This window comes from Salvelinus namaycush, unplaced genomic scaffold, assembly GCF_016432855.1.
Source record: "Salvelinus namaycush isolate Seneca unplaced genomic scaffold, SaNama_1.0 Scaffold3437, whole genome shotgun sequence".
NCBI lineage: Eukaryota > Metazoa > Chordata > Actinopteri > Salmoniformes > Salmonidae > Salvelinus > Salvelinus namaycush.
The window spans coordinates 1-25,062 of record NW_024060383.1 but is presented as its reverse complement, the minus strand read 5'-3'; the positions used below and the strand labels follow the sequence as shown (position 1 = coordinate 25,062).

The following is a 25,062-nucleotide window of genomic DNA, read 5'->3' as shown; positions in this document are numbered from 1 at the left end:
TTTGAAAGTGAGATACTTGAAAGTAATTGAGGTGCACTTGATTGGGCTTGGTGTTTACTATTCCATTGGTTAGAAATCAAGTGCACCTCAAAGTATTTGGACTATTTAACTCATGTACTTGACCCAGGGGCACGTTCAGTAGGATGCAACGTTTTGAGACGTTCAGATAGGAATACGCTATGTAGAACAAATATGCCTCTCTGACATGTTGAATAAGCAATCACGTCAAGCTTCATTCATGGAATTTCTATACGCAACGTTCAACAACATTTGGCCACTGAACGTAGCTCTGGCTTGTGTTCAGTACAACAAAACGGCAACGGTGAATTAAATGAAAACGGTACGTTACTGAACGACCGGTTCAAAAACTTTGTGGTTATGGTGGCCCAGAGGACAGTTTTTACTTTTGATATTTTTTAAACCTGTTTTCTCCCCAATTTCGTGTTATCCAATTGGAAGTTACAGTCTTGTCTCATCGCTGCAACTCCCGTACGGACTCGGGGGAGGCGAAGGTCGAGAGCCGTGCGTCCTCCGAAACACGACCAAGCCGCACTGCTTCTTGACACAATGCCCACTTAACCCGGAAGCCAGCCGCACCAATGTGTTGGAGGAAACACCGTACACCTGGCGACCGTTTCAGCGTACACTGCGCCCGGCCCGCCACAGGAGTCGCTAGTTTTGCACTGTTGGTTAAGGGCCTGTAAGTAAGCATTTCACCTGTTGTATTCGGCGCACGTGACAAATAAACTTTGATTTGATTTAGTGCGCGACGGGACAAGAACATCCCTGCCGGCCAAACCCTCCCCTAACACGGACGACGCTGGGCCAATTGAGCGCCGCCCCATGGGTCTCCCGGTCGCGGCCGGCTACGACAGAGCCTGGACTCTAACCAGAATCTCTAGTGGCACAGCGAACACTGTGATGCAGTGTCTTAGACCACTGAGACAGAGCCTGGACTCTAACCCAGAATCTCTAGTGGCACAGCTAACACTGTGATGGAGCCTGGACTCTAACCAGGATCTCTAGTGGCACAGCTAACACTGCGACAGAGCCTGGACTCTAACCAGAATCTCTAGTGGCACAGCGAACACTGTGATGGAGCCTGGACTCTAACCAGAATCTCTAGTGGCACAGCTAACACTGTGATGGAGCCTGGACTCTAACCAGGATCTCTAGTGTCACAGCTAACACTGTGATGGAGCCTGGACTCTAACCAGAATCTCTAGTGTCACAGCGAACACTGTGATGGAGCCTGGACTCTAACCAGGATCTCTAGTGGCACAGCTAACACTGCGACAGAGCCTGGACTCTAACCAGAATCTCTAGTGGCACAGCGAACACTGTGATGGAGCCTGGACTCTAACCCAGAATCTCTAGTGTCACAGCGAACACTGTGATGGAGACTGGACTCTAACCAGGATCTCTAGTGGCACAGCTAACACTGTGATGGAGCCTGGACTCTAACCAGAATCTCTAGTGGCACAGCTAACACTGTGATGGAGCCTGGACTCTAACCCAGGATCTCTAGTGGCACAGCGAACACTGTGATGGAGCCTGGACTCTAACCAGAATCTCTAGTGACACAGCTAACACTGCGACAGAGCCTGGACTCTAACCAGAATCTCTAGTGGCACTGCGATGCAGTGTCTTAGACAATGCTGGTCTAAAATCTAAAAGGTCTAAAATCTTAGACCACTGCACCACTCGGGTGGCCCAGAGGACAGTTACTATATGGTGGGATTATGGTGGCCCAGAGGACAGTTACTATATGGTGGGATTATAGTGGCCCAGAGGACAGTTACCATATGGTGGGATTATAGTGGCCCAGAGGACAGTTACCATATGGTGGGATTATAGTGGCCCAGAGGACAGTTACCATATGGTGGGATTATAGTGGCCCAGAGGACAGTTACCATATGGTGGGATTATAGTGGCCCAGAGGACAGTTACCATATGGTGGGATTATAGTGGCCCAGAGGACAGTTACCATATGGTGGGATTATAGTGGCCCAGAGGACAGTTACCATATGGTGGGATTATAGTGGCCCAGAGGACAGTTACCATATGGTGGGATTATAGTGGCCCAGAGGACAGTTACCATATGGTGGGATTATAGTGGCCCAGAGGACAGTTACCATATGGTGGGATTATAGTGGCCCAGAGGACAGTTACTATATGGTGGGATTATAGTGGCCCAGAGGACAGTTACCATATGGTGGCCCAGAGGACAGTTACCATATGGTGGGATTATAGTGGCCCAGAGGACAGTTACTATATGGTGGGATTATAGTGGCCCAGAGGACAGTTACCATATGGTGGCCCAGAGGACAGTTACCATATGGTGGGATTATAGTGGCCCAGAGGACAGTTACTATATGGTGGGATTATAGTGGCCCAGAGGACAGTTACCATATGGTGGGATTATAGTGGCCCAGAGGACAGTTACCATATGGTGGGATTATAGTGGCCCAGAGGACAGTTACTATATGGTGGGATTATAGTGGCCCAGAGGACAGTTACCATATGGTGGGATTATAGTGGCCCAGAGGACAGTTACCTTATGGTGGGATTATAGTGGCCCAGAGGACAGTTACTATATGGTGGGATTATAGTGGCCCAGAGGACAGTTACCATATGGTGGGATTATAGTGGCCCAGAGGACAGTTACCATATGGTGGGATTATAGTGGCCCAGAGGACAGTTACTATATGGTGGGATTATAGTGGCCCAGAGGACAGTTACCATATGGTGGGATTATAGTGGCCCAGAGGACAGTTACCATATGGTGGGATTATAGTGGCCCAGAGGACAGTTACCATATGGTGGGATTATAGTGGCCCAGAGGACAGTTACTATATGGTGGGATTATAGTGGCCCAGAGGACAGTTACCATATGGTGGGATTATAGTGGCCCAGAGGACAGTTACCTTATGGTGGGATTATAGTGGCCCAGAGGACAGTTACTATATGGTGGGATTATAGTGGCCCAGAGGACAGTTACCATATGGTGGGATTATAGTGGCCCAGAGGACAGTTACCTTATGGTGGGATTATAGTGGCCCAGAGGACAGTTACTATATGGTGGGATTATAGTGGCCCAGAGGACAGTTACCATATGGTGGGATTATAGTGGCCCAGAGGACAGTTACCATATGGTGGGATTATAGTGGCCCAGAGGACAGTTACTATATGGTGGGATTATAGTGGCCCAGAGGACAGTTACCATATGGTGGGATTATAGTGGCCCAGAGGACAGTTACCATATGGTGGGATTATAGTGGCCCAGAGGACAGTTACCATATGGTGGGATTATAGTGGCCCAGAGGACAGTTACTATATGGTGGGATTATAGTGGCCCAGAGGACAGTTACCATATGGTGGGATTATAGTGGCCCAGAGGACAGTTACCTTATGGTGGGATTATAGTGGCCCAGAGGACAGTTACTATATGGTGGGATTATAGTGGCCCAGAGGACAGTTACCATATGGTGGGATTATAGTGGCCCAGAGGACAGTTACCATATGGTGGGATTATAGTGGCCCAGAGGACAGTTACTATATGGTGGGATTATAGTGGCCCAGAGGACAGTTACCATATGGTGGGATTATAGTGGCCCAGAGGACAGTTACCATATGGTGGGATTATAGTGGCCCAGAGGACAGTTACTATATGGTGGGATTATAGTGGCCCAGAGGACAGTTACCATATGGTGGGATTATAGTGGCCCAGAGGACAGTTACCTTATGGTGGGATTATAGTGGCCCAGAGGACAGTTACTATATGGTGGGATTATAGTGGCCCAGAGGACAGTTACCATATGGTGGGATTATAGTGGCCCAGAGGACAGTTACTATATGGTGGGATTATAGTGGCCCAGAGGACAGTTACCATATGGTGGGATTATAGTGGCCCAGAGGACAGTTACCATATGGTGGGATTATAGTGGCCCAGAGGACAGTTACTATATGGTGGGATTATAGTGGCCCAGAGGACAGTTACCATATGGTGGGATTATAGTGGCCCAGAGGACAGTTACCTTATGGTGGGATTATAGTGGCCCAGAGGACAGTTACTATATGGTGGGATTATAGTGGCCCAGAGGACAGTTACCATATGGTGGGATTATAGTGGCCCAGAGGACAGTTACTATATGGTGGGATTATAGTGGCCCAGAGGACAGTTACCATATGGTGGGATTATACTGCGTGAGTGTTGTGATTTCAGATGAACACACATATCGATCAGGTCACACCTCATCACACCCACCAAAGGGGAGCACATTTACCTTTAACCTCTCTAGGGTATGAGGGACGCTAGCGTCCCACCTCGTCACACCCACCAAAGGGGAGCACATTTACCTTTAACCTCTCTAGGGTATGAGGGACGCTAGCGTCCCACCTCATCACACCCACCAAAGGGGAGCACATTTACCTTTAACCTCTCTAGGGTATGAGGGACGCTAGCGTCCCACCTCATCACACCCACCAAAGGGGAGCACATTTACCTTTAACCTCTCTAGGGTATGAGGGACGCTAGCGTCCCACCTCATCACACCCACCAAAGGGGAGCACATTTACCTTTAACCTCTCTAGGGTATGAGGGACGCTAGCGTCCCACCTCGTCACACCCACCAAAGGGGAGCACATTTACCTTTAACCTCTCTAGGGTATGAGGGACGCTAGCGTCCCACCTCGTCACACCCACCAAAGGGGAGCACATTTACCTTTAACCTCTCTAGGGTATGAGGGACGCTAGCGTCCCACCTCATCACACCCACCAAAGGGGAGCACATTTACCTTTAACCTCTCTAGGGTATGAGGGACGCTAGCGTCCCACCTCGTCACACCCACCAAAGGGGAGCACATTTACCTTTAACCTCTCTAGGGTATGAGGGACGCTAGCGTCCCACCTCGTCACACCCACCAAAGGGGAGCACATTTACCTTTAACCTCTCTAGGGTATGAGGGACGCTAGCGTCCCACCTCGTCACACCCACCAAAGGGGAGCACATTTACCTTTAACCTCTCTAGGGTATGAGGGACGCTAGCGTCCCACCTCGTCACACCCACCAAAGGGGAGCACATTTACCTTTAACCTCTCTAGGGTATGAGGGACGCTAGCGTCCCACCTCATCACACCCACCAAAGGGGAGCACATTTACCTTTAACCTCTCTAGGGTATGAGGGACGCTAGCGTCACACCTCATCACACCCACCAAAGGGGAGCACATTTACCTTTAACTTCTCTAGGGTATGAGGGACGCTAGCGTCCCACCTCGTCACACCCACCAAAGGGGAGCACATTTACCTTTAACCTCTCTAGGGTATGAGGGACGCTAGCGTCCCACCTCGTCAACAGCCAGTGAAACTGCAGGGCGCCAAATTCAAAACAGAAATCCCATCATTTAAATTCCTCAAACATACAAGTATTTTACACCATTTTAAAGATACACTTGTTGTAAATCCAGCCACAGTGTCCGATATCAAAAAGGTTTTACGACGAAAGCACACCAAACGATTATGTTAGGTCAGAGCCAAGTCACAGAACAAGACAGCCATTTTTCCAGCCAAAGAGAGGAGTAACAAAAAGCAGAAAGAGATAAAATGAATCACTAACCTTTGATGATCTTCATCAGATGACACTCATAGGACTTCATGTTACACAATACATGTATGTTTTGTTCGGTAAAGTTCATATTTATATCCAAAAATCTGAGTTTAGGCGGGACGCTACTGTCTCACTTGGCCAAAAGCCAGAGAAAATGCAGAGCACCAAATTCAAATAAATTACTATAAAAATCTAACTTTCATTAAATCACACATGAAAGATACCAAATTAAAGCTACACTGGTTGTGAATCCAGCCAACATGTCAGAATTCAAATAGGCTTTTCGGCGAAAGCAAACGATGCTATTATCTGAGGATAGCACCATAGTAAACAAAGAGAGAGAAGCATATTTCAACCCTGCAGGCGCGACACAAAACGCAGAAATAAAAATATAATTCAAGCCTTACCTTTGACGAACTTCTGTTGTTAGCACTCCAATGTCACAAACATCACAAATGGTCCTTTTGTTCGATTAATTCCGTCGATATATATATCCAAAATGTCCATTTATTTGGCGCGTTTGATCCAGAAAAACACCGGTTCCAACTTGTGAAACGTGACTACAAAATATCTCAAAGGTTACCTGTAAACTTTGCCAAAACATTTCAAACTACTTTTGTAATACAACTTTAGGTATTTTTTAACGTTAATAATCGATCAAATTGAAGACGGGATGATCTGTGTTCAATACAGGATTAAAACAAACTGTAGCTAGCCTTCTGGTCACGCGCCTCTAACAAACAGGACACTTCGAGTGACCCTCAATCAAGATGGCCGTACTTCTTCATTACACAAAGGAATAACCTCAACCAATTTCTAAAGACTGTTGACATCCAGTGGAAGCGGTAGGAACTGCAAGAATCTGGATTCCCAATGAAAAGAGAGTGACCTCAAAAAAAAAGAAAATCTGAATGGTTTGTCCTCGGGTTTCGCCTGCTAAATAGGTTCTGTTATACTCACAGACATGATTCGAACAGTTTTAGAAACTTCAATGTTTTCTATCCAAATCTACTAATAATATGCATATCTTATCTTCTGGGGATGAGTAGGTGGCAGTTTAATTTGGGCATGCTTTTCATCCAAAATTATGAATGCTGCCCCCTACCCTAGAGAAGTTAAAGGGGGTTGAAGAACGATACGCACCGTTTTGGGGAAACGCGTCGTTCAGTACAAACTGTAACGTAGCAAACGTTGAAGTGAACTGAACACACCGGGGTTTTGTTTTGTAGCGGGTGTTCTGCACTCGGAGCCAGAGGCACTGATATTGGCCCAGGCCATCTCTGAGTCAGAGGGGGTGGAGCTGACGGGGGTGTACGCCCACTGTGGGAACACCTATGGCTGCAGAGGGGCGGAGCAAATACACGCTGTTGCCCATGAAACAACCACCCTCGTACTGCAGTTCATGGAGAAGTAAGAACGCACACACAGACACACAAAGACACACACACAGACACACAAAGACACACAGACACACACGTCTCGCTCTCTCTCCAGACTGAAGGCTGTGGGAATCAGCTGTAAGTCCAGTATAGGCTCCACCCCCTCCTGCAGCCAGCCAGTCAGTGACATGGCCAAGCTCAGCGAGGTGCATCCTGGGAACTACGTCTTCTTCGGTCAGTATGTGTGTGACCTCAACAGATCTATAGTAGTAGAAAGCAGTGTTGTTTTCTGATTGGCTGCTGTGCTTTCTGTAGACGTGCAGCAGTCTGTGATTGGTTCGTGTGGTCTGGAGGACGTGGCTGTCAGGGTTCTGAGCAGGGTTATAGGTCACTCTCCTCACAGAAACCAGCTGCTCCTCGACTGTGGCTGGTCCGCTCTCAGGTACAAAAGCTGTATTAAATACTGTCGTTATTACTATAATACTATAATACTATTGTCATAGTACTGGTATTATTAAACTCAGCAAAAAAAGAAACGTCCTCTCACTGCCAACTGCATTTATTTTCAGCAAACTTAACATGTGTAAATATTTGTATTAACATAACAAGATTCAACAACTGAGACATAAACTGAACAAGTTCCACAGACATGTGACTAACAGAAGTGGAATAATGTGTCCCTGAACAAAGGGGGGGTCAAAATCAAAAGTAACAGTCAGTATCTGGTGTGGCCACCAGCTGCATTAAGTACTGCAGTGCATCTCCTCCTCATGGACAGCACCAGATTTGCCAGTTCTTGCTGTGAGATGTTACCCCACTCTTCCACCAAGGCACCTGAAAGTTCCCGGACATTTCTGGGGGGAATGGCCCTAGCCCTCATCCTCCGATCCAACAGGTCTTAGACGTGCTCAATAGGATTGAGATCCGGGCTCTTCGCTGGCCATGCCAGAACACTGACATTCCGGTCTTGCAGGAAATCACGCACAGAACGAGCAGTATGGCTGGTGGCATTGTCATGCTGGAGGGTCATGTCAGGATGAGCCTGCAGGAAGGGTACCACATGAGGGAGGAGGATGTCTTCCCTGTAACGCACAGCGCTGAGATTGCCTGCAATGACAACAAGCTCAGTCTGATGATGCTGTGACACACCGCCCCAGACCATGACGGACCCTCCACCTCCAAATCGATCCCGCTCCAGAGTACAGGCCTCGGTGTAACGCTCATTCCTTCAACGATAAACGAGAATCTGACCATCATCCCTGGTGAGACAAAACTGCGACTTGTCAGTGAAGAGCACTTTTTGCCAGTTCTGTCTGGTCCACGGACATTGCAATTTAATGTCCTGGCCACATCTGCAGTCCTCATGCCTCCTTGCAGCATGCCTAAGGCACGTTCACGCAGGTGAGCAGGGACCCTGGGCATCTTTTTTTGTGTGTTTTTCAGAGTCAGTAGAAAGGCCTCTTTAGTGTCCTAAGTTTTCATAACTGTGACCTTAATAGCCTACCGTCAGTAAGCTGTTAGTGTCTTCACGACCGTTCCGCAGGTGGTTTATTGAACAAGCATGGGGAAACATTGTTTAAACCCTTTACAATAAAGATCTGTGAATTTGTGTATTTGGATTTTTACGGATTATCTTTGAAAGACAGGGTCCTGAAAAAGGGACGTTTCTTTTTTTGCTGAGTTTATATTACTAGTGTCATAGTACTGTTATTACTAGTGCCATAGTACTGTTATTACTAGTGCCATAGTACTGTTATTATTACTGTAATACTACTGTTATTACTAGTGCCATAGTACTGTTATTATTACTGTAATACTACTGTTATTACTATTACTACTGTTATTATTACTGTAATACTACTGTTACTATATTACTACTGTTATTACTATAATACTACTGTTATTGTTACTATATTACTACTGTTATTATTACTGTAATACTACTGTTATTGTTACTATAATACTACGGTTATTATTACTGTAATACTACTGTTATTGTTACTATATTACTACTGATATTACTATATTACTACTGATATTACTATATTACTACTGATATTACTATATTACTACTGATATTATTATTGTCATAGTACTGTTATTATTATCACATATCACTTTCAGTCTCGATGGAGCTGGGAAACTGCCCACTGGATACGCTGTCATAGAGGGACACCCTGACCTCAGGTACTACTACAATACTACTACTACTGATAGAGACATCCTGACCTCAGGTACTCCTACAATACTACTACTGATAGAGAGGGACATCCTGACCTCAGGTACTACTACATATATTACTACTACTGATAGAGACATCCTGACCTCAGGTACTACTACAATACTACTACAATACTACTACTGATAGAGAGGGACATCCTGACCTCAGGTACTACTACATATATTACTACTACTGATAGAGAGACATCCTGACCTCAGGTACTACTACAATACTACTGATAGAGGGACATCCTGACCTCAGGTACTACTACAATACTACTGATAGAGGGACATCCTGACCTCAGGTAGTACTACAATACTACTACTACTGATAGAGAGGGACATCCTGACCTCAGGTACTACTACAGATATTACTACTACTGTTATAGAGGGACATCGTGACCTCAGGTACTACTACAATACTACTACTACTGTTATAGAGGGACATCCTGACCTCAGGTACTACTACATATATTACTACTACTGTTATAGAGGGACATCCTGACCTCAGGTAGTACTACAATACTACTACTACTGATAGAGAGGGACATCCTGACCTCAGGTACTACTACAGTACTACTATGGTAATACTACGACTGTTATAGAGGGACATCCTGACCTCAGGTACTACTACAGATATTACTACTACTGTTATAGAGGGACATCCTGACCTCAGGTACTACTACAGATATTACTACTACTGTTATAGAGGGACATCCTGACCTCAGGTACTACTACAATACTACTACTACTGTTATAGAGGGACATCCTGACCTCAGGTACTACTACAATACTACTACTACTGTTATAGAGGGACATCCTGACCTCAGGTACTACTACAGATATTACTACTACTGTTATAGAGGGACATCCTGACCTCAGGTACTACTACAATACTACTACTACTGATAGAGAGGGACATCCTGACCTCAGGTACTACTACAATACTACTACTACTGTTATAGAGGGACATCCTGACCTCAGGTACTACTACAGTACTACTATGGTAATACTACGACTGTTATAGAGGGACATCCTGACCTCAGGTACTACTACAGTACTACTATGGTAATACTACGACTGTTATAGAGGGACATCCTGACCTACTACAATATTACTACTGTACTGCTACTCCTATACTACTGCAGTACCACTAGTCTGACCCCTGTCGTCCCTGTCTCTGTCCGTCCCCCTGCAGGTTGTTGTCTATGACCCAGGAGCATGGCAGAGTGGAGCCTCTCTCAGGACAGCTGGACTACAGCAGATACCCCCTGGGAACACTACTGACTATTATACCTTACCACGTTAGTACTCATCCCTTACTCATCTCCTATTCAGTCATCCCCTACCACGTTAGTACTCATCCCTTACTCATCTCCTATTCAGTCATCCCCTACCGCATTAGTACTCATCCCCTACCCACTGTCATCCCCTACCACGTTAGTACTCATCCCCTACCCACTGTCATCCCCTACCACGTTAGTACTCATCCCCTACCCACTGTCATCCCCTACCACGTTAGTACTCATCCCCTACCCACTGTCATCCCCTACCCACTGTCATCCCCTACCCACTGTCATCCCCTACCCACTGTCATCCCCTACCACGTTAGTACTCATCCCCTACCCACTGTCATCCCCTACCACGTTAGTACTCATCCCCTACCCACTGTCATCCCCTACCACGTTAGTACTCATCCCTTACTCATCTCCTATTCAGTCATCCCCTACCACGTTAGTACTCATCCCCTACCCACTGTCATCCCCTACCACGTTAGTACTCATCCCCTACCCACTGTCATCCCCTACCACGTTAGTACTCATCCCCTACCCACTGTCATCCCCTACCACGTTAGTACTCATCCCCTACCCACTGTCATCCCCTACCACGTTAGTACTCATCCCCTACCCACTGTCATCCCCTACCACGTTAGTACTCATCCCCTACCCACTGTCATCCCCTACCACGTTAGTACTCATCCCCTACCCACTGTCATTCCCTACCCACTGTCATCCCCTACCCACTGTCATCCCCTACCACGTTAGTACTCATCCCCTACCCACTGTCATCCCCTACCCACTGTCATCCCCTACCCACTGTCATCCCCTACCCACTGTCATCCCCTACCACGTTAGTACTCATCCCCTACCCACTCTCATCCCCTACCCACTGTCATCCCCTACCACGTTAGTACTCATCCCCTACCCACTGTCATCCCCTACCACGTTAGTACTCATCCCTTACTCATCTCCTATTCAGTCATCCCCTACCACGTTAGTACTCATCCCCTACCCACTGTCATCCCCTACCACGTTAGTACTCATCCCCTACCCACTGTCATCCCCTACCACGTTAGTACTCATCCCCTACCCACTGTCATCCCCTACCACGTTAGTACTCATCCCCTACCCACTGTCATCCCCTACCACATTAGTACTCATCCCCTACCCACTGTCATCCCCTGCCACGTTAGTACTCATCCCCTACCCACTGTCATCCCCTACCACGTTAGTACTCATCCCCTACCACGTTAGTACTCATCCCCTACCCACTGTCATCCCCTACCACGTTAGTACTCATCCCCTACCCACTGTCATCCCCTACCCACTGTCATCCCCTACCACGTTAGTACTCATTCCCTACCCACTGTCATCCCCTACCCACTGTCATCCCCTACCCACTGTCATCCCCTACCACGTTAGTACTCATCCCCTACCCACTGTCATCCCCTACCCACTGTCATCCCCTACCCACTGTCATCCCCTACCACGTTAGTACTCATCCCCTACCCACTCTCATCCCCTACCCACTGTCATCCCCTACCACGTTAGTACTCATCCCCTACCCACTGTCATCCCCTACCCACTGTCATCCCCTACCACGTTAGTACTCATCCCTTACTCATCTCCTATTCAGTCATCCCCTACCACGTTAGTACTCATCCCCTACCCACTGTCATCCCCTCCCCACTGTCATCCCCTACCACATTAGTACTCATCCCCTACCCACTGTCATCCCCTACCACGTTAGTACTCATCCCCTACCCACTGTCATCCCCTACCACGTTAGTACTCATCCCCTACCCACTGTCATCCCCTACCACGTTAGTACTCATCCCCTACCCACTGTCATCCCCTACCACGTTAGTACTCATCCCCTACCCACTGTCATCCCCTACCCACTGTCATCCCCTACCACGTTAGTACTCATCCCTTACTCATCTCCTATTCAGTCATCCCCTACCACGTTAATACTCATCCCCTACCCACTGTCATCCCCTACCACGTTAGTACTCATCCCCTACCCACTGTCATCCCCTACCACGTTAGTATCTCTAAGTTGTCATTGTAGACTATTTGTGCTGCATGTCAGGACTAATATAGGTGTGTTCATCCAGGCTTGTGCGACAGCCATGATGCATTCTGTGTACTACGTCCACTCTGGAGGTCGGCTGGTGGGAAAGTGGACACCCACACGCGGCTGGTGATCAAAGGAGCATCATGGGAAATGTAGTATGGTGTGCGTCCGTGGATGTGTAGTCCTGACAATCAGAGTGAGCGTTGGAGGGAATCTGCCTGAGCAAAGAGCTGCACAGAATCACTGATTTACAAATCACCTTGCAGCTCAAACTACTCATTATGTGATGTTGGAAAATGTCCTTCCTATTCTTTCCTGATGTCATCGTTTGTATTGTTGTCCGTCCTGCATTGGGGCTGTATTATACAGCTGTCACTGACACTAAACCATGTTTTAACACTAATAAATGAACCACTTTCCTTAAACCGGTTTTGTATTCTCATTCAGTGGGGAGGAGACGGGTTAAAGAAGGATTTTTAAGCCTTGAGACATGATTGTGTGTGTGTGCCATTCAGAGGGAGAACTGGCAAAACAAAAGATTGAAGTGCCTTTGAACCACAGGAGGCTGGTGAGGGGAGGATGCCTCATAATAAATGGCTGTAACAGCGCAAATGGAATGATGCCATTACCACGATGCCGTCCTCCCCAATTAAGGTGTCACCAACCTCCTGTGCTTTGAACGTGGTACGGTAGTAAGTTCTAGACGTACCGGTTTCAGTCAAGAACTGCAACGCTGCTGGGTTTTTCACACTCAACAGTTTCCGTGTGTATCCAGAATGGTCCACCACCCAAAGGACATCCAGCCAACTTGACACTGTGAGAAGCATTGGAGTCAACATGGTCCAGCATCCCTGTGGAACGCTTTCCACACCTTGTAGAGTCCATGTCCCGACTAATGGAGGCTGTTCTGAGGGCAAAGGGGGGTGAAACTCAATATCAGGAAGGTGTTCTTAATGTTTTGTACACTCCGTGTAGGTTTCCCCCTAATTTGTTACGTGGTTTTAGTTAATTTTGGCTCCCAAGTGGCGCAGCATTTCAGTGCTAGAGGCATCACTACAGACACCCTGGTTCGACTCCAGGCTGTATCGCAACCGGCCGTGATTGGGAGTCCCATAGGACGGCGCACAATTGGCCCAGCGTCGTCCGGGTTTGGCCGGTGTAGGCCGTCATTGTAAATATGAATTTGTTCTTAACTGACTAGCCTAGTTAAATACAGGTTCAATTTAAATAAATAAAAATAGATTAATTCATTTGGTATTCAGTATGTTCTTGGTTGGTCCGCCGTGATTGACAGTCGAACGCCTTGGCCAGGTCGATGAAGACGGCTGCACAGAACTGTCTTTTATCGATGGCGGTTATGATGTCGTTTAGGACCTTGAGCGTGGCTGAGGTGCACCCGTGACCAGCTCTGAAACCAGATTGCACAGCAGAGAAGGTACGGTGGGATTCGAAATGGTCAGTGATCTGTTTGTTAACTTGGCTTTCGAAGACCTTAGAAAGGCAGGGTACGATGGATATAGGTCTGTAGCAGTTTGGGTCAAGAGTGTCTCCCCCTTTGAAGAGGAGGATGACCACGGCAGCTTTCCAATCTTTGAGGATGTCAGAAAGAGAGGTTGAACAGACTAGTAATAGGGGTTGCAACAATGGCGGCGGATAATTTTAGAAACAGAGGGTCCAGGTAAGAGTACATGGCCATTAAAGCCAGATCGTTCTTCAAGACGTCCAAATATTAATCACAGTGGTTGTAGAGGGTGCAACAGGTCAGCACCTCAGGAGTAACTGTCAGTTGGCTTTTGATAGCCGATCATTCAGATACGGTAGAGAGGGAGGGAGATGGTTGACAACAGCAGGTCCAGGACAAGGTTCAAGAGCCAGAAACTGGATCAGCAAATCAAAGGTACTCCTTAATTATAAAGTAGACTTTGACGAAAATTAAAACTTGTCAGTTTCATGGAAGTTGGAGTAACGACATTTCCGACATTGGCTCCAATCTAGATTGTGCCTTTAGATGTCGAGAAATTAACTAAAAGAAGATTTTTTCCCCACTAATCTCATTGACTTCCGAAACCCCAAACCTGGTCCGTTTCACAAAGAGTTCCTGGAAGTCTCACGTTGTTGTGCCTCTGGGTTCAGAAACTCTGTCTCATAGAAATCAGGTGCTGAAGCTGTAAAACCAGCACGTCTCTTTCTATTCCCTGCCAGCTGTATCCAGTCTGCCTTTTCACTAACTGCTGTGTCAATAAAGATACTGAAATGCAAAACTTTTTTTTTTTACTGAATGTGAAGAGTTGACAATACAGACAACAGTTTAGACACAGACAACAGATTTTCAATAAGACTAAACAAAAGTCATCAAAAACACGAATGTGTACATCCTCTGCACTGAAAAGGTCAAAGGTCAAAGCAATACAGTGGACTTTGTCCTAAAGAGCAGATGACGCTACCTACAGTGTTTAACCCACACTGGGCCCTCCGGTAATTAGTGAACACCAACGTGATCAGGGCCCGTATTCTTAAAGCGTCTCAGAGTGCTGATCTAGGATCAGGTCGTCCCTGTAATCATTATACAACCCTTTATCAACACGGCCCAGTTCTCTGACCCGATGAGGCCCAGTTCTCTGACCCGATGAGGCCCAGTTCTCTGACCCGATGAGGCCCAGTTATCTGACCCGGAACATGATGTCTCCTCACTCTACTTCTTTCTCCAGGAAGTCAGTCAGCGTCTTGGTGTCCACAGCAACCAGCAGGTACTCCACCCCATCAGCACCCTGAGGGATCATGGGAAAATTAGTCCATTTCAGTTTGTAGCCGTGTGTGTGTGTGTGTGTGTGTGTGTGCGTGCGTGTACCTTGCGTGTGCGGATGAGTTTGTGGTCTCTGAACTCTGTGAGCTGGGTCCGCAGGGTGAGGTCAGAGTTCACCAGGAAGGCCTCCCGACAACGCTGGTAGAAGTCCTGGAATGACAAGCCTACACACACATACATGTTAAAACAATCACTGTGAAAGGGTTGTAGGAGGGGTGTGTGTGTGTGTGTGTGTACCTGTGTATGAAGGGTTGTAGGAGGGGGGTGTGTGTGTGTACCTGTGTATGAAGGGTTGTAGGAGGTGTAGTGTGTGTGTGTGTACCTGTGTATGAAGGGTTGTAGGAGGGGGTTGTGTGTGTGTACCTGTGTATGAAGTGTTGTAGGAGGGGTAGTGTGTGTGTGTGTGTGTGTGTGTACCTGTGTATGAAGTGTTGTAGGAGGGGTAGTGTGTGTGTGTACCTGTGTATGAAGGGTGTAGTAGGGGTTGTGTGTGTGTGTGTGTGTGTGTGTGTGTGTGTGTGTGTGTGTGTGTGTGTGTGTGTGTGTGTGTACCTGTGTATGAAGTGTTGTAGGAGGGGTAGTGTGTGTGTGTGTGTGTGTACCTGTGTATGAAGGGTTGTCCTTGTTCTCCAGTTGGAACTCCACCAGCAGTTTAAAGATGCCCCTGTAGACCAATCACACACCCCCATTACACAACCAAATCAAACCTTATCCAAACATTCCAATGCAGAAAAACATACGGAGCGAATACCTGGTGTTAGCTGTAGTGTGTGTACCTGGCGTTAGCCGTAAGGTGTTAGCTGTAGTGTGTGTACCTGGCGTTAGCCGTAAGGTGTTAGCTGTAGTGTGTGTACCTGGCGTTAGCCGTAAGGTGTTAGCTGTAGTGTGTGTACCTGGCGTTAGCCGTAAGGTGTTAGCTGTAGTGTGTGTACCTGGCGTTAGCCGTAAGGTGTTAGCTGTAGTGTGTGTACCTGGCGTTAGCCGTAAGGTGTTAGCTGTAGTGTGTGTACCTGGCGTTAGCCGTAAGGTGTTAGCTGTAGTGTACCTGGCGTTAGCCGTAAGGTGTTAGCTGTAGTGTGTGTACCTGGCGTTAGCCGTAAGGTGTTAGCTGTAGTGTGTGTACCTGGCGTTAGCCGTAAGGTGTTAGCTGTAGTGTGTGTACCTGGCGTTAGCCGTAAGGTGTTAGCTGTAGTGTGTGTACCTGGCGTTAGCCGTAAGGTGTTAGCTGTAGTGTGTACCTGGCGTTAGCCGTAAGGTGTTAGCTGTAGTGTGTGTACCTGGCGTTAGCCGTAAGGTGTTAGCTGTAGTGTGTGTACCTGGCGTTAGCCGTAAGGTGTTAGCTGTAGTGTGTGTACCTGGCGTTAGCCGTAAGGTGTTAGCTGTAGTGTGTGTACCTGGCGTTAGCCGTAAGGTGTTAGCTGTAGTGTGTGTACCTGGCGTTAGCCGTAAGGTGTTAGCTGTAGTGTGTGTACCTGGCGTTAGCCGTAAGGTGTTAGCTGTAGTGTGTGTACCTGGCGTTAGCCGTAAGGTGTTAGCTGTAGTGTGTGTACCTGGCGTTAGCCGTAAGGTGTTAGCTGTAGTGTGTGTACCTGGCGTTAGCCGTAAGGTGTTAGCTGTAGTGTACCTGGCGTTAGCCGTAAGGTGTTAGCTGTAGTGTACCTGGCGTTAGCCGTAAGGTGTTAGCTGTAGTGTGTGTACCTGGCGTTAGCCGTAAGGTGTTAGCTGTAGTGTGTGTACCTGGCGTTAGCCGTAAGGTGTTAGCTGTAGTGTGTGTACCTGGCGTTAGCCGTAAGGTGTTAGCTGTAGTGTGTGTACCTGGCGTTAGCCGTAAGGTGTTAGCTGTAGTGTGTGTACCTGGCGTTAGCCGTAAGGTGTTAGCTGTAGTGTGTGTACCTGGCGTTAGCCGTAAGGTGTTAGCTGTAGTGTGTGTACCTGGCGTTAGCCGTAAGGTGTTAGCTGTAGTGTGTGTACCTGGCGTTAGCCGTAAGGTGTTAGCTGTAGTGTGTGTACCTGGTGTTAGCCGTAAGGTGTTAGCTGTAGTGTGTGTACCTGGCGTTAGCCGTAAGGTGTGTACCTGGCGTTAGCCGTAAGGTGTTAGCTGTAGTGTGTGTACCTGGCGTTAGCCGTAAGGTGTTAGCTGTAGTGTGTGTACCTGGCGTTAGCCGTAAGGTGTTAGCTGTAGTGTGTGTACCTGGCGTTAGCCGTAAGGTGTTAGCTGTAGTGTGTGTACCTGGCGTTAGCCGTAAGGTGTTAGCTGTAGTGTGTGTACCTGGCGTTAGCCGTAAGGTGTTAGCTGTAGTGTGTGTACCTGGCGTTAGCCGTAAGGTGTGTACCTGGCTTTAGCCGTAAGGTGTTAGCTGTAGTGTGTGTACCTGGCGTTAGCCGTAAGGTGTTAGCTGTAGTGTGTACCTGGCGTTAGCCGTAAGGTGTTAGCTGTAGTGTGTGTACCTGGCGTTAGCCGTAAGGTGTTGGCTGTAGTGTGTGTACCTGGCGTTAGCCGTAAGGTGTTAGCTGTAGTGTGTGTACCTGGCGTTAGCCGTAAGGTGTTAGCTGTAGTGTGTGTACCTGGCGTTAGCCGTAAGGTGTTAGCTGTAGTGTGTACCTGGCGTTAGCCGTAAGGTGTTAGCTGTAGTGTGTGTACCTGGCGTTAGCCGTAAGGTGTTAGCTGTAGTGTGTGTACCTGGCGTTAGCCGTAAGGTGTTAGCTGTAGTGTGTGTACCTGGCGTTAGCCGTAAGGTGTTAGCTGTAGTGTGTGTACCTGGCGTTAGCCGTAAGGTGTTAGCTGTAGTGTGTGTACCTGGCGTTAGCCGTAAGGTGTTAGCTGTAGTGTGTGTACCTGGCGTTAGCCGTAAGGTGTTAGCTGTAGTGTGTGTACCTGGCGTTAGCCGTAAGGTGTTAGCTGTAGTGTGTGTACCTGGCGTTAGCCGTAAGGTGTTAGCTGTAGTGTGTGTACCTGGCGTTAGCCGTAAGGTGTTAGCTGTAGTGTGTACCTGGCGTTAGCCGTAAGGTGTTAGCTGTAGTGTGTGTACCTGGCGTTAGCCGTAAGGTGTTAGCTGTAGTGTGTGTACCTGGCGTTAGCCGTAAGGTGTTAGCTGTAGTGTGTGTACCTGGCGTTAGCCGTAAGGTGTTAGCTGTAGTGTGTGTACCTGGCGTTAGCCGTAAGGTGTTAGCTGTAGTGTGTGTACCTGGCGTTAGCCGTAAGGTGTTAGCTGTAGTGTGTGTACCTGGCGTTAGCCGTAAGGTGTTAGCTGTAGTGTGTGTACCTGGCGTTAGCCGTAAGGTGTTAGCTGTAGTGTACCTGGCGTTAGCCGTAAGGTGTTAGCTGTAGTGTACCTGGCGTTAGCCGTAAGGTGTTAGCTGTAGTGTGTGTACCTGGCGTTAGCCGTAAGGTGTTAGCTGTAGTGTGTGTACCTGGCGTTAGCCGTAAGGTGTTAGCTGTAGTGTGTGTACCTGGCGTTAGCCGTAAGGTGTTAGCTGTAGTGTGTGTACCTGGCGTTAGCCGTAAGGTGTTTAGCTGTAGTGTGTGTACCTGGCGTTAGCCGTAAGGTGTTAGCTGTAGTGTGTGTACCTGGCGTTAGCCGTAAGGTGTTAGCTGTAGTGTACCTGGCGTTAGCCGTAAGGTGTTAGCTGTATGTGTGTACCTGGCGTTAGCCGTAAGGTGTTAGCTGTAGTGTGTGTACCTGGCGTTAGCCGTAAGGTGTTAGCTGTAGTGTGTGTACCTGGCGTTAGCCGTAAGGTGTTAGCTGTAGTGTGTGTACCTGGCGTTAGCCGTAAGGTGTTAGCTGTAGTGTGTGTACCTGGCGTTAGCCGTAAGGTGTTAGCTGTAGTGTACCTGGCGTTAGCCGTAAGGTGTTAGCTGTAGTGTGTGTACCTGGCGTTAGCCGTAAGGTGTTAGCTGTAGTGTGTGTACCTGCGTTAGCCGTAAGGTGTTAGCTGTAGTGTGTGTACCTGGCGTTAGCCGTAAGGTGTTAGCTGTAGTGTGTACCTGGCGTTAGCCGTAAGGTGTTAGCTGTAGTGTGTGTACCTGGCGTTAGCCGTAAGGTGTTAGCTGTAGTGTGTGTACCTGGCGTTAGCCGTAAGGTGTTAGCTGTAGTGTGTGTACCTGGCGTTAGCCGTAAGGTGTTAGCTGTAGTGTGTGTACCTGGCGTTAGCCGTAAGGTGTTAGCTGTAGTGTGTGTACCTGGCGTTAGCCGTAAGGTGTTAGCTGTAGTGTGTACCTGGCGTTAGCCGTAAGGTGTTAGCTGTAGTGTGTGTACCTGGCGTTAGCCGTAAGGTGTTAGCTGTAGTGTGTGTACCTGGCGTTAGCCGTAAGGTGTTAGCTGTAGTGTGTGTACCTGGCGTTAGCCGTAAGGTGTTAGCTGTAGTGTGTGTACCTGGCGTTAGCCGTAAGGTGTTAGCTGTAGTGTGTGTACCTGGCGTTAGCCGTAAGGTGTTAGCTGTAGTGTGTGTACCTGGCGTTAGCCGTAAGGTGTTAGCTGTAGTGTGTGTACCTGGCGTTAGCCGTAAGGTGTTAGCTGTAGTGTGTGTACCTGGCGTTAGCCGTAAGGTGTTAGCTGTAGTGTGTGTACCTGGCGTTAGCCGTAAGGTGTTAGCTGTAGTGTGTGTACCTGGCGTTAGCCGTAAGGTGTTAGCTGTAGTGTGTACCTGGCGTTAGCCGTAAGGTGTTAGCTGTAGTGTGTGTACCTGGCGTTAGCCGTAAGGTGTTAGCTGTAGTGTGTGTACCTGGCGTTAGCCGTAAGGTGTTAGCTGTAGTGTGTGTACCTGGCGTTAGCCGTAAGGTGTTAGCTGTAGTGTGTGTACCTGGCGTTAGCCGTAAGGTGTTAGCTGTAGTGTGTGTACCTGGCGTTAGCCGTAAGGTGTTAGCTGTAGTGTGTGTACCTGGCGTTAGCCGTAAGGTGTTAGCTGTAGTGTGTGTACCTGGCGTTAGCCGTAAGGTGTTAGCTGTAGTGTGTGTACCTGGCGTTAGCCGTAGTGTTAGCTGTAGTGTACCTGGCGTTAGCCGTAAGGTGTTAGCTGTAGTGTACCTGGCGTTAGCCGTAAGGTGTTAGCTGTAGTGTGTGTACCTGGCGTTAGCCGTAAGGTGTTAGCTGTAGTGTGTGTACCTGGCGTTAGCCGTAAGGTGTTAGCTGTAGTGTGTGTACCTGGCGTTAGCCGTAAGGTGTTAGCTGTAGTGTGTGTACCTGGCGTTAGCCGTAAGGTGTTAGCTGTAGTGTGTGTACCTGGCGTTAGCCGTAAGGTGTTAGCTGTAGTGTGTGTACCTGGCGTTAGCCGTAAGGTGTTAGCTGTAGTGTGTGTACCTGGCGTTAGCCGTAAGGTGTTAGCTGTAGTGTGTGTACCTGGCGTTAGCCGTAAGGTGTTAGCTGTAGTGTGTGTACCTGGCGTTAGCCGTAAGGTGTTAGCTGTAGTGTACCTGGCGTTAGCCGTAAGGTGTTAGCTGTAGTGTGTGTACCTGGCGTTAGCCGTAAGGTGTTAGCTGTAGTGTGTGTACCTGGCGTTAGCCGTAAGGTGTTAGCTGTAGTGTGTGTACCTGGCGTTAGCCGTAAGGTGTTAGCTGTAGTGTGTGTACCTGGCGTTAGCCGTAAGGTGTTAGCTGTAGTGTGTGTACCTGGCGTTAGCCGTAAGGTGTGTACCTGCGTTAGCCGTAAGGTGTTAGCTGTAGTGTGTGTACCTGGCGTTAGCCGTAAGGTGTTAGCTGTAGTGTGTGTACCTGGCTGTTAGCCGTAAGGTGTTAGCTGTAGTGTGTGTACCTGGCGTTAGCCGTAAGGTGTTAGCTGTAGTGTGTGTACCTGGTGTTAGCCGTAAGGTGTTAGCTGTAGTGTGTGTACCTGGCGTTAGCCGTAAGGTGTGTACCTGGCGTTAGCCGTAAGGTGTTAGCTGTAGTGTGTGTACCTGGCGTTAGCCGTAAGGTGTTAGCTGTAGTGTGTGTACCTGGCGTTAGCCGTAAGGTGTTAGCTGTAGTGTGTGTACCTGGCGTTAGCCGTAAGGTGTTAGCTGTAGTGTGTGTACCTGGTGTTAGCCGTAAGGTGTTAGCTGTAGTGTGTGTACCTGGCGTTAGCCGTAAGGTGTTAGCTGTAGTGTGTGTACCTGGCGTTAGCCGTAAGGTGTGTACCTGGCGTTAGCCGTAAGGTGTTAGCTGTAGTGTGTGTACCTGGCGTTAGCCGTAAGGTGTTAGCTGTAGTGTGTACCTGGCGTTAGCCGTAAGGTGTTAGCTGTAGTGTACCTGGCGTTAGCCGTAAGGTGTTAGCTGTAGTGTGTGTACCTGGCGTTAGCCGTAAGGTGTTAGCTGTAGTGTGTGTACCTGGTGTTAGCCGTAAGGTGTTAGCTGTAGTGTGTGTACCTGGCGTTAGCCGTAAGGTGTGTACCTGGCGTTAGCCGTAAGGTGTTAGCTGTAGTGTGTGTACCTGGCGTTAGCCGTAAGGTGTTAGCTGTAGTGTGTGTACCTGGCGTTAGCCGTAAGGTGTTAGCTGTAGTGTGTGTACCTGGCGTTAGCCGTAAGGTGTTAGCTGTAGTGTGTGTACCTGGCGTTAGCCGTAAGGTGTTAGCTGTAGTGTGTGTACCTGGTGTTAGCCGTAAGGTGTTAGCTGTAGTGTGTGTACCTGGCGTTAGCCGTAAGGTGTGTACCTGGCGTTAGCCGTAAGGTGTTAGCTGTAGTGTGTGTACCTGGCGTTAGCCGTAAGGTGTTAGCTGTAGTGTGTGTACCTGGCGTTAGCCGTAAGGTGTTAGCTGTAGTGTGTGTACCTGGCGTTAGCCGTAAGGTGTTAGCTGTAGTGTGTGTACCTGGCGTTAGCCGTAAGGTGTTAGCTGTAGTGTGTGTACCTGGCGTTAGCCGTAAGGTGTTAGCTGTAGTGTGTGTACCTGGCGTTAGCCGTAAGGTGTTAGCTGTAGTGTGTGTACCTGGCGTTAGCCGTAAGGTGTTAGCTGTAGTGTGTGTACCTGGCGTTAGCCGTAAGGTGTTAGCTGTAGTGTGTGTACCTGGCGTTAGCCGTAAGGTGTTAGCTGTAGTGTGTGTACCTGGCGTTAGCCGTAAGGTGTTAGCTGTAGTGTGTGTACCTGGCGTTAGCCGTAAGGTGTTAGCTGTAGTGTGTGTACCTGGCGTTAGCCGTAAGGTGTTAGCTGTAGTGTGTGTACCTGGCGTTAGCCGTAAGGTGTTAGCTGTAGTGTGTGTACCTGGCGTTAGCCGTAAGGTGTTAGCTGTAGTGTGTGTACCTGGCGTTAGCCGTAAGGTGTTAGCTGTAGTGTGTGTACCTGGCGTTAGCCGTAAGGTGTTAGCTGTAGTGTGTGTACCTGGCGTTAGCCGTAAGGTGTTAGCTGTAGTGTGTGTACCTGGCGTTAGCCGTAAGGTGTTAGCTGTAGTGTGTGTACCTGGCGTTAGCCGTAAGGTGTTAGCTGTAGTGTGTGTACCTGGCGTTAGCCGTAAGGTGTTAGCTGTAGTGTGTGTACCTGGCGTTAGCCGTAAGGTGTTAGCTGTAGTGTGTGTACCTGGCGTTAGCCGTAAGGTGTTTAGCTGTAGTGTGTGTACCTGGCGTTAGCCGTAAGGTGTTAGCTGTAGTGTGTGTACCTGGCGTTAGCCGTAAGGTGTTAGCTGTAGTGTGTGTACCTGGCGTTAGCCGTAAGGTGTTAGCTGTAGTGTGTGTACCTGGCGTTAGCCGTAAGGTGTTAGCTGTAGTGTGTGTACCTGCGTTAGCCGTAAGGTGTTAGCTGTAGTGTGTGTACCTGGCGTTAGCCGTAAGGTGTTAGCTGTAGTGTGTGTACCTGGCGTTAGCCGTAAGGTGTTAGCTGTAGTGTGTGTACCTGGCGTTAGCCGTAAGGTGTTAGCTGTAGTGTGTGTACCTGGCGTTAGCCGTAAGGTGTTAGCTGTAGTGTGTGTACCTGGCGTTAGCCGTAAGGTGTTAGCTGTAGTGTGTGTACCTGGCGTTAGCCGTAAGGTGTTAGCTGTAGTGTGTGTACCTGGCGTTAGCCGTAAGGTGTTAGCTGTAGTGTGTGTACCTGGCGTTAGCCGTAAGGTGTGTACTGGCGTTAGCCGTAGTGTGTGTACCTGGCGTTAGCCGTAAGGTGTTAGCTGTAGTGTGTGTACCTGGCGTTAGCCGTAAGGTGTTAGCTGTAGTGTGTGTACCTGGCGTTAGCCGTAAGGTGTTAGCTGTAGTGTGTGTACCTGGCGTTAGCCGTAAGGTGTTAGCTGTAGTGTGTGTACCTGGCGTTAGCCGTAAGGTGTTAGCTGTAGTGTGTGTACCTGGCGTTAGCCGTAAGGTGTTAGCTGTAGTGTGTGTACCTGGCGTTAGCCGTAAGGTGTTAGCTGTAGTGTGTGTACCTGGCGTTAGCCGTAAGGTGTTAGCTGTAGTGTGTACCTGGCGTTAGCCGTAAGGTGTTAGCTGTAGTGTGTGTACCTGGCGTTAGCCGTAAGGTGTTAGCTGTAGTGTGTGTACCTGGCGTTAGCCGTAAGGTGTTAGCTGTAGTGTGTGTACCTGGCGTTAGCCGTAAGGTGTTAGCTGTAGTGTGTGTACCTGGCGTTAGCCGTAAGGTGTTAGCTGTAGTGTGTGTACCTGGCGTTAGCCGTAAGGTGTTAGCTGTAGTGTGTGTACCTGGCGTTAGCCGTAAGGTGTTAGCTGTAGTGTGTGTACCTGGCGTTAGCCGTAAGGTGTTAGCTGTAGTGTGTGTACCTGGCGTTAGCCGTAAGGTGTTAGCTGTAGTGTGTGTACCTGGCGTTAGCCGTAAGGTGTTAGCTGTAGTGTGTGTACCTGGCGTTAGCCGTAAGGTGTTAGCTGTAGTGTGTGTACCTGGCGTTAGCCGTAAGGTGTTAGCTGTAGTGTGTGTACCTGGCGTTAGCCGTAAGGTGTTAGCTGTAGTGTGTGTACCTGGCGTTAGCCGTAAGGTGTTAGCTGTAGTGTGTGTACCTGGCGTTAGCCGTAAGGTGTTAGCTGTAGTGTGTACCTGGCGTTAGCCGTAAGGTGTTAGCTGTAGTGTGTGTACCTGGCGTTAGCCGTAAGGTGTTAGCTGTAGTGTGTGTACCTGGCGTTAGCCGTAAGGTGTTAGCTGTAGTGTGTGTACCTGGCGTTAGCCGTAAGGTGTTAGCTGTAGTGTGTGTACCTGGCGTTAGCCGTAAGGTGTTAGCTGTAGTGTGTGTACCTGGCGTTAGCCGTAAGGTGTTAGCTGTAGTGTGTGTACCTGGCGTTAGCCGTAAGGTGTTAGCTGTAGTGTGTGTACCTGGCGTTAGCCGTAAGGTGTTAGCTGTAGTGTGTGTACCTGGCGTTAGCCGTAAGGTGTTAGCTGTAGTGTGTGTACCTGGCGTTAGCCGTAAGGTGTTAGCTGTAGTGTGTGTACCTGGCGTTAGCCGTAAGGTGTTAGCTGTAGTGTGTGTACCTGGCGGTAGCCGTAAGGGTGTTAGCTGTAGTGTGTGTACCTGGCGTTAGCCGTAAGGTGTTGTACCTGGCGTTTAGCCCAGTAAGGTGTTAGCTGTAGTGTGTGTACCTGGCGTTAGCCGTAAGGTGTTAGCTGTAGTGTGTACCTGGCGTTAGCCGTAAGGTGTTAGCTGTAGTAGTGTGTACCTGGCGTTAAGCCGTAAGGATGTTAGCTGGTAGATGTGTGTACACTGGCCGTTAGCCGTAAGGTGTTAGCTGTAGTGTGTGTACCTGGCGTTTAGCCGTAAGGTGTTTAGCTGTGTGTGTGGTACCTGCGTTAGCCGTAAGGTGTTAGCTGTA

At 48.6% G+C, this 25,062-nt stretch overlaps 1 protein-coding gene across 1 annotated transcript; it reads left to right on the top strand.

Annotated features, from left to right (window-relative positions):
• The first annotated feature begins 6,649 nt into the window (after positions 1-6,649).
• zgc:162816 (uncharacterized protein LOC571260 homolog) lies at positions 6,650-12,989 on the top strand. Its single transcript, XM_038985537.1, has 6 exons — positions 6,650-7,018; positions 7,103-7,221; positions 7,303-7,429; positions 9,112-9,174; positions 10,406-10,511; positions 12,605-12,989. Exons 1-6 carry the CDS (start codon positions 7,011-7,013, stop codon positions 12,692-12,694), a joined length of 513 nt encoding a protein of 170 aa, XP_038841465.1. The 5' UTR covers positions 6,650-7,010; the 3' UTR covers positions 12,695-12,989.
• The last annotated feature ends 12,073 nt before the right edge of the window (positions 12,990-25,062 follow it).

Excerpts from the sequence above, each read along its gene's own strand:
- zgc:162816 (XM_038985537.1), top strand. Across the intron at positions 9,175-10,405 it reads GAGGGACACCCTGACCTCAG|GTTGTTGTCTATGACCCAGG; the intron begins GTACTACTACAA and ends GTCCCCCTGCAG. Across the intron at positions 10,512-12,604 it reads TGACTATTATACCTTACCAC|GCTTGTGCGACAGCCATGAT; the intron begins GTTAGTACTCAT and ends GTGTTCATCCAG.